This window comes from Ischnura elegans, chromosome 7 (genome assembly GCF_921293095.1).
Source record: "Ischnura elegans chromosome 7, ioIscEleg1.1, whole genome shotgun sequence".
NCBI classification, from domain to species: Eukaryota; Metazoa; Arthropoda; class Insecta; order Odonata; family Coenagrionidae; genus Ischnura; species Ischnura elegans.
The window spans coordinates 58,494,558-58,504,201 of record NC_060252.1 but is presented as its reverse complement, the minus strand read 5'-3'; the positions used below and the strand labels follow the sequence as shown (position 1 = coordinate 58,504,201).

At 36.6% G+C, this 9,644-nt stretch overlaps 2 protein-coding genes across 2 annotated transcripts in view; one reads left to right on the top strand and one right to left on the bottom strand.

Moving 5' to 3' along the window:
- The first annotated feature begins 1,149 nt into the window (after positions 1-1,149).
- Positions 1,150-9,644, top strand: part of LOC124162007 — a 53,446-nt gene continuing 44,951 nt past the window's right edge. The window contains exons 1-3 of the mRNA XM_046538327.1: positions 1,150-1,217; positions 1,498-1,652; positions 2,471-2,617. Of these exons, the coding sequence (XP_046394283.1) occupies positions 1,505-1,652; positions 2,471-2,617 (295 nt within the window). The 5' untranslated portion in view covers positions 1,150-1,217; positions 1,498-1,504. The remainder of the gene's footprint in view (positions 1,218-1,497; positions 1,653-2,470; positions 2,618-9,644) is intronic.
- LOC124162008 (RWD domain-containing protein 2A) lies at positions 5,738-7,422 on the bottom strand. Its single transcript, XM_046538329.1, has 3 exons — positions 6,878-7,422; positions 6,384-6,809; positions 5,738-6,286 (listed from the first exon to the last, which is right to left on the bottom strand). The coding sequence occupies exons 1-3, from the start codon at positions 7,160-7,162 to the stop codon at positions 6,020-6,022; spliced, it is 978 nt and encodes a 325-aa protein (XP_046394285.1). The 5' UTR covers positions 7,163-7,422; the 3' UTR covers positions 5,738-6,019.

Here is a 9,644-nt window from a genome sequence, read left to right as displayed (position 1 = left end):
ATTGTTTGAAGGAAAATAATATAGCCACAGGAAGTTTCTAACGATAACACTTCTTCGAGATGATGAGGATACACACAACACAAATACATATTTCCAAGACATTTCATGACTATAATCCTATACATAATTAGGATCCCGTCTCTAATAATTATTCTGTGCAAGGTTTATTATTGCGCAGCAAAATCATAAATAATGACTCGCCCAAAATCGAGAAATGTTTTCTTTTAATAAATTTCATGAAAAGCACTCGAACAATTTTTAAAAGAAAATCTTTAATATTTTGCAAACATATATCTTTGAACATATACAGACTGATTTTTCAACCTAACTAATATTCACGCAATACAGAAGTCCTGTACAACTGTGGGGCAATATTCATCTAATGCAGCGTTTTTCACAACATGAATAAATATATCAAAAATATCTGCAACAGAACTCAAAGCACTATTTTTAATATCACATTCTAACCTAAAGACTAAAAGAATTTATAAATAGAGCCTCTATAATAGTCACTTGGATTTTGCGATAGTGTTCATGCTAATGGGGGGATCCAAGGAGGTTGTAAATCTATCCTCCTTGGGGGATCCCATCGGCATGAACACTCGCAAGGGAAATCTCTACACTTTCCACTAAACCCTGACTGTGTACACTACATCTAAGCACAGGAAGTACCTATGAAGAGGTAGCGATCACGAGACTTAATTTTTATTCCTAATTTACGAATACAGTATTTCTTGCCGTGTAAAGGATCTTAACATTATCAGACTTGGAACTAATTTCGAAAAACAGACACTCTTCTCCAAAACTTATTTTCAAACGTAACGCCATTAATTTCGATGTTTTTTTGTCTCTCATTTTTCATTCGATGCCAATTTCTTTATGCTATTCTCGTATCCTTTAAAGTTTATAGCTATTTAAAAAGGAAATTAAGCGTCAAAATTAAGTCTATTTTCGAGAAAGTCACGCAGAAAGAATCAGTTGAATAAATTGGTTCTCTCGGTTCTCTCCGAATAAGCTGGTGGCGCCACCTGTTGCATCCTTAAATCTTGTGCGCGGAAGCAAGTGGAGTTCAATTCGTATTAAGATGCAACTGGTTTTGTGAAGTACAATTCGTGAATTGTGAGGAGCTCATTATAGTGGTGAGTGTAACCATGTCATCCTCTTGACTTTTTACCAGTTTCTCCATTGAAAATATATCAGCCTTTCCTCGCTACAAAGTTAGTCTTACTCTACTGAACTTCGTGCTTCAATACACTGTCATCATATCTCTAAAAATATATCGTAATTCGATTCGCGAAGCCATAATGTAATTACTTGTCAACCGTTTTGCTATAGAATGAACTCATGGGTCTAAACGGCCTATTGAATATTCTCAACAGTGAATATCTTCTTTCGTGCTTTAGGAATTTAGAATGCGTATGATTTTGTGGAATTAAAATATTTTATCGTATGTTTTAGGCTTGAGATTTTATTAATTTCATGTGCACTCCTTTTCAGCATTAAAATGGGCTTCTCTACTTTGGCCCCAGTCTTAATTTTAGCCTTTGTTTGTTGTCACAATGTGTTCTGCGATCGAATGGGCGATATTCTAGAAGCCAGCGCAGATTTTCTGGAGAAGGCTTTTTCCCGTGAAGTGGACTTCAACTCTCCCGGTAGGTACTGAGGATTAGCTATCTGTGAACTTGTATAGTATTCTAGAATGACCATATCAATATGCAATAAACGGACAAGCTTTCTATTCGCCGATTTTAATTCTGCGATTGAAGTTGGGACTGTGTGGTCGAGATTAATGCAGCTTGTTCATTGTGTTATTAGTAGAGGTGCACGTTTTGCATTTGGGCATTCATGGCTGATATTAAACCTTTCTTCCCCGTCTACAGTTATTTTTTTGGGATCCATTGAGTGATATATTCTAATCATCTGTTGTTAAATCCTTTTGTCATAGCTCTTTTGTGTGTATAATTTTATCACAGTTACCTCCTCAAACGTTGAAAGGGACTTCTATTTGATGTATGGTGAATTTACTTGACATTATGCACCCGATGCCCCATCATTTATTCAGTGATTCAACCCTATGGCCAGATTTTGGATAAGGGAGGATAGTGCCAACCCCTCACTCTGCTACTGGCGTGTAAAATTCTCACTCGGTGTAATGGGTCAGTTTGTTAATGATGGGCACCTCTCACTATAGTGAGGTTAATCAACTGCAGGGTGAGATCCTCTTATGAGAGGATCCTGCTTTGGGGGTGTCACATTGTGAATTAAATGTAATCTCTGGTCTTTCCCTCGTAATTTGATTATAAATCAATTCATAGGACATGAATTGATAATGCATTTGTGTGGATGCTTCGTGCGCATTTAGTAAGGTTAAAGTAACCACTTGCCTAAGAGTAAATGTTCTTGACCTGCTGAGTAAAACTTAGTAAATGTATGCTGTTCTGACAATAATCTTTTTTCATTTGGCTTTCAGATGCTTTTACTAAGGAGTGGGTTGATAGAGCTGAAGAGGTCATGAAAAAATATGTTGGAAAAATAAAAGAAATCCACAACTTGGATGAGCACACTTTAGGAAAAAGGGGAACTGATGAGCAACTCACCATAACAAGAGACTACCAAGGTAGGTTTCCTTAAGTATTTTCCTCAACTTAGAACACATTTAGCGTGAGATAGGAAAAACTTTTTCAAATGAACAATTTCACTCTCTGGATAGTTGTTACTTGACTTGCATTTCCAGTGATCTGAAATCTCACTGTACTAGTAATTTTTGTATTTGATTAATTCAGATATAAACTCTCTGCTTCAAAGAATTGACAATATTTTTTAAATAATTAGATGTATTTGTTTGATAGAAACAAGTTAGTTGAAATTCAACTACATAATTGAATTCAGGGTCAAGCTCACTGAATGGATTTTATTCATATGTAGCTTGAAAATAGCATCTACAATTGAAATTCAGCATTATAATTCAAGTCAGCCGTACTTGATTGCCATTTTTAGTTCTGTCTCTTCTGGTTTGACATACTCTAGGCAGTGGTGGCTCATCCATGTGGTTTCAGGTTTTTAAAACCCTCAAACTTCCTGTTTTCTTCTAAGCTCGCTGGAATGACATACACTCGCACACCTAATTTTCCTTGCAAAAAATATTTGACACTAGGAAATGAATTATGTAGCACATACGCTGATGGCTATGTACTATGGTTTTCAATAATATGTAGACACCCACGAGTCCCCCTTAACTGATGATGCTGGGGCGGTAAAAACTTGGAAGGTTGGCGTATGAAGCAACCTGCATCCTTTGCCTTCATGGCACCAATAGCCAACAAGGACGGACACTGATGCAACTGAGTTACCGAAACTCAATCTAACTCCAGGGGAATATTCCCAATCGGAATTAAGATTAGTGGATAGAATGTACTAGAGAAACTCATGAAATGAAAAAAATTAAATAATTTCATAACTTCGGACTCTAACCCCACCAGAACTTTACCATCACTACCTTGTACGGAAAAGACATATCCATTGGTATTCATGAGACATAAACAGCGAATCCAAATAAGAATCTAAAGAGAAAAAACCATGCCATGGAGCAGGAAAGAAAACACTCAGCTGCCTCAACAGGTGCATGGACATGATTTTCCTCAGTGCATGCCATCCGCTAATATTAATTCCACTGGGCCAATTGCCCCTGGAGTTTGACTACAGCTTCAGTAGCCCGGTTTTGTCCGCGGCCATCTTCGTCATGAAGGCAAAGGATGCAGGTTGTTTCATGTGCCAACATTCGAAGTTTTTACCAACCCGACCCCATCAGTGGAGTGGGGCTCATGGGTGTCTACATATAAAGAAAACGATAGTACTTTTTAGAAACCTAACCGTATGATATGTAATTACATAAGCACTACCAGTTGAAATTAGATGATTTTCCTACTTTACGTGCTAAAATTAAATTTGGGATGATTTGATTCCAATAAAATGAAATGTGCTCTGTATGATGTAAAAAGCTTTAAAATTTTTAATACTTCATTGGAAATAGTATTGCCTTCATACCTGGCCAACATTGAAGCCTTTCTAATCTGGATGGGTGATCTCTTCATGATCCCCTTATTTCAAATCTTGCATCTTAGATGTTGTTTTTCATGATTAGCTCGTGTACATAAGTACTGATCCTCTGATAATTTTAGGGATAAGAATCAAAGATGAGAAGGCATGGAACTAGAATTAATTTGCTCATAAAGGATAATAATTTCAAGGCAGTACTGAAACCAGAGTTGCAACAAAGGGTTATTGTGGAATTACGGTGTGTAACAATAACTTCTAGGGCTACACCAAAAATTGATACATTTTTGTAGACTGCAAATTTTATAAATTTAAACAACCGTGCATGCTTCAATTACTGTTTTAAGATATGAACTTTCTCATACCATATACTTAAAATCATAATTTTTGATTTTGTTCACAAATTCAGGAGGAAATATCAACAAAAATCATAAATAATATACGCTTTAAAATATATTACCACCAAGGTCCACACAGTGCTGCTAGGCATTAATTAGTAATAACTTAGCTTTGGTCATCATGTTCTCGTTCAATTGAAAAATTTCTGAGAGAGTGGGTTGATGCAGTGGCTAGTGTTTTGGCTGGCCAACCCATGAGCCCAGGTTCAAATCCTGGCAGTGGCAGTTTTTTCAGAGGTTGCCTAGTCACCGATCAGAGCCGAGTGAAAGGTACTTAATATACAGCATTGTCACTTGAGACATTAAACCCGTTGGTGTTTTTTTTTTTGTAAAAGAAGTGTGTGGACTATGTCTTAAATAAGGGAAGTTACCAACCCAATTGCTGTGTAAGGTATATTTCCCTGGAGCGTTACTCCGACAGGCTTTCTATCGCCTTATGCACTTGATACCTTCAGGACAAAAAAAGTCAGTAAAACAGACCTGTAAGTAAAAATCATGTATAGTAGCCTGAGACCCAGCTTAGAGAGACCTTTATACTACTCCTCGGCAATTAAGCCCGACCCTTCTACTCATTTATGATGATCAACACTTAAGGAATCCATTGTGAAGTGGTTATATTGTCAGTGGTTTTTGTAATGATACATTTTGTTGCATTCCACAATTATTTACACTTTGAAATGAATTCTTCGTTTGTTCTGTGCATAAATAGTTTCAAAACAAAATTTTAGGGTTACAAGTAACTGTCTTCTGGACTTATAGTATCTTGTGTTCACTAACTTTGTTGTTATCAACACTAGAAATCCATTTATAATTCCACAATGCTTAAAAAAATGTTAGTAATTCTGGAGGAGTAAATTATTGAAAATCAAATGCAATATTTGGTTTAAAAAAACACTGGTAACCCAATAAGTTGATTGTGGACTCATGCTAAGACATGGTTCAAGGATCTAGTCCAGTGGCTTGGGTAATGGCTGGGCACGCTGTTGAGTTGGGTCCCAAATCGGACGGACAAGAAAACCAGGGTAACTCCATCCCAAAAAAGAGCTCTGTACAGAGAAGTTTCAAATATTCTGATGCTACTCATAGCACAGAAAACGTTATCCTCTCCTAGGCACCAGCAGGTAAGGGTTGAACAGCTGGTCAATTTATTGCAGCCATTCTATATGAAGCTTCATGAAAATTTTTAGCCATACACTGGAAAACTATTAAATACTATGAATTTATCTACTTAACGTTTAGAAATATTAAGTTTAGAAAATGTAGGTAATCATGTATTGAATACTCTGCTGTTGATTCAGTGATTATTTTTCAGTACGTTACAAAATATTATTCAGATGCAAAAACCCATAGTGAAAGGCATCAGTAACAGAAGTAATAACTTAATACTACCATGAGAACACTATGCCCATGTCATACTTGGCAGTGATTCACTAGATTCAGTTTGAAGGATAATATTACAAATGCATTTCCACGCAAAAAAAACATGATGATCAAAAAAATATCTGTGACATTAATCAGCAAAGACACAAAATGTGTATATAAAAATCTTCACGTAGTTGGTCATGAGATCAGTGAGAGGCAGCAGTGTCACATAGTTTCCCATCAATCCCAAAATAGTCACGAAAAGCATGAGCACACTGGTGGTTATCTAAGTAACGAAGGAGGGCCCCCATATCCATGTGGCCATTTCTTCCTTTGGAACTGTTCTTATCTCCCATGAAAGACACTTCTTCAAAAGAAGAAAATTTTCGCAATGCATTGCACTCCTCTTGATTGCTGATTGGTTCTATCTCTTTCTTCCGGCACATTATCTTTTTCCAGTTCATATGTTTAATCTGAAATACATAATGAGATAAATTATATTCTGCGCAGCAGATTTTTATGCATGCCTTGGATATGTTTAACAACGATAAAGATGGATCATATGCCTACTTTTAGCCACCATTCTTCGCAGTTTCGTGATAAGCCCTCAATGCAAATTATTCCCGGCCTGCCAGGAAGACAGAACCCAGTGATGTCGTATTCGCTTGCTAAGCCTAGAATCTCTCTTCGTTTTACTTTACTGAATATATGATGAGAGTATATCCAGAATCGAGCAAATTGTTTATCTTCACTGTCTGTACTCTGTGCTGGTACAACTGCTTCGTTCACTTCGACATAATTCTCGTAATTCTCTTGAAGCCATGAGATAGCCTGCAAGAGACATGTCTCACCTCGGTCTAATGTTTTGACGAATTCTTCTAAATCCTTATTTAAGTTATGCTGTTGATCACGACTCAACTTATCACTTCGAACATAAATATCAGGCTCGACGGCAGGGTATTCGTGGGGCAGGGTTATGCATACCTCTAATTTGATCTGAAATTGAACGAGCTGTCAGCTTTCTCCAATACATAATAAATAGATGTAATATTTAGCATTCTTACCTTTTCCAAGTACAAATTGACAGTAAAATCTAGGCACTGAGGGAATGATGAGCAGTGTCCATCTAAAAACTCATTTATATCTGCGATGACACTGTAATCGTCCATGCACATTTCTCCAGCGTTAGAAAACATGGACTGAAGCATTTCATATTCTGCCAGTTGTTGTCGTAGCATTTCTTCTAATTCGCTTCTATCCACGGAAATAATTGCTTGATCTTCGATCTCATTGAAACTAACGCATGATTCGCTTTCCTTTTGGGCAACATTCTCCTTCGAAAGAGACATCGCAGATTCATTTAAAAAAGGAAATAGTGTATGATTTACTGTGCACTCTTCTGCTCACGTGCGTTTGTTGTCAACGTTCGCAGTAGATGCTGTATGCGCAGAAGATTTCAGCGGACTTATCTCTCAAATTGGAAATAGCAAAATCCATGTGGAAAAACACTGCTTTAATTCAGCTTATTCACTTCACGTGGCTATATAACATAAATAGCGGTATCAAATAACAATTTTAATTGATGTGTGTTTATGTTTTTGAGGACTATAACAAATGAAGAGCGAATAGCATTATAGCGCTTAATTCAAATTTACGTTTGACACTCCATCGATATTCGATTTAAGCAATAATTTTATTAATAATCTTTTACGATATATATTAGTTTAATAGTTGATTTATAACATGAAATGGACTTGTTTTTTTGTGGATTTCATGCTTGAATGTTTTTTATTCGAAAATTTGTGGCACACTTTGGAAAGATTTTTTTTTTCAAATTGTATATTACATCATTCTCAACCATTTAATCGCACTTTTGCGAAATTATTTCGACTTTTTTCATGTCATTATTGAAATTGATCTATCTCGTGTGCAATAATGATAATCTTTATTAGAAACCTTGCTCATGAAAATAACTTAATTGCTTCACTTATCATTTGTAGGTAGTAAAAAGTAATAGGATTTTAACTATGTGGTGATGCCGGTAAATTATTTTTAAAGCTTAATTTGTGAAAAAGCTGTTGTAAAGGTCACTCTAATTGGTAACCGTTGGAGCAAGATCTCCATTATCAGGTGTATTCATTTACCATTGAGCACCCTGAATCTGATGCCATCAGATAGCAGACAGATCATTGAAATATATGAAACACAGCAAACTTGGATCACGAGTGACTTATTATGCATTAAAAATGTTTTATTTACTTTGTTTTTTGACTACTAAAATTTAATGCTTGATATTATGCTATATATACGTATAAATAAGTTATGTGCACTCTTCTCATCTTGGGTGATGCTTGATTTGGGATTTTGCCAGATTTCTGGTGCTGTACAGTGTTGGTAACATGTAACACGTGTTGGTAACTGGAATAATTAGGGGGTCTGCAATATTTTATAAGATGGAATTTTATGTGTAACTACAAAATGAGATGGACTTTAAATAATTAATGTTTTATTTACAAATAATTAATGATTTATATGAAAGTAATTGTTTCTAATTGTCATATGAAACTGTTATAATGTATCCTTAACCTTTTCCCTACCGTACACGTATATATACGTGTGGACGTTTCCTGACCCGGGAGACCACGGGCGTATATATACGTGTGAGATTTTCCCGGTCAAGAAAACGAAACCCGTATATATACGTTTTCTAGCTCTCCCCGTTTCAGGACGGTCGTGGGTTTAGGTCGCCTTTGTCTCGGGACCCAACGCTTCGGGGTTTAGGATTAACCCTCCGAATCCGGGAGCAGGTACCCGGACCCTTCGTCTTTTATAACCCCTCTCAGCGGTAAGGGACAGCGGTCATACAATTGTTTATAGAGTCAATTTTCGAAATAAATATTTGTTCATTTCTCAAGAAATATAAACTAAGAATTGAATTGTTTGTCTTTTGAGCAGCGTTTAGAATTTTTAAACGAAATTCTACGACAAATATTAACTTATATCTCGAGTTATGTATAAACATCAACATGGAAATTGTTGCTGCGTTAAATGCTTTGATAATGGCCTTAGAACTTCGTTTAAAATTTGACAATGCTCAGATAAAAATGAGGAATTATATTCTATGTCTGTAATTTACGTGCAAGTAACAATTATCCATTTGCTAAATACATATAAGCAATACACATAAGTTGACCGCGAACCAATGCCGCAGGTATGCTGGTAAACCCGGAAAGGAGGGAGCACAACTACTCTCGGAGTCCGAGATAATGCGGAGTCCCACCGTGAAGGGGTCGAAAAAGGTTCAGCGAGACACTTCTTAACGAATGCCCTCCAAAAATGCTCCGTACCACGAGAAAGAAGAGTCTCTTGGGGCTCGGTACAGCAGTCAAGCTAAGACGAAAACTCCGCAGTCTCGAAAGGGTTAAGCTGTTTTGCAAAACAGCCAAATTTAAAGAGTGCACACAACTTATTTATATGAATATATTGCAGAATACCAAGCCTTAAATGTTAGTAGTAAAAAAATAAAATAAATACAACATTTTAAATGCATTAATAGTACATCATGATCCATGTTTGCTGTGTTTCATATATTTCAATGCAGTCTGCAATCTATGGAATCAACTCTGTCAATGCTCGTTGCCACACGAGTGCTCCGTCTGAGCAAATATCCATTGATATATTGGGAGCAATTGATGGAGGAAGGTCTTGTCAGTAGAGAAATGGCTTCTTTGCATGGGCCACAACAAAGCAAACATTCTCTCCCCATTTCTGCTCCTCCATTGTCTACTGCCCATCTCTGTGACGTGACATTTGCGCGGCAAGTTGTCGGCA

Excerpts from the sequence above, each read along its gene's own strand:
- LOC124162008 (XM_046538329.1), bottom strand. The coding sequence starts at position 7,162 with ATGTCTCTTTCGAAGGAGAATGTTGCCCAAAAGGAAAGCGAATCATGC. Across the intron at positions 6,810-6,877 it reads TCAATTTGTACTTGGAAAAG|ATCAAATTAGAGGTATGCAT; the intron begins GTAAGAATGCTA and ends GTTCAATTTCAG. Across the intron at positions 6,287-6,383 it reads GCGAAGAATGGTGGCTAAAA|ATTAAACATATGAACTGGAA; the intron begins GTAGGCATATGA and ends TATGTATTTCAG.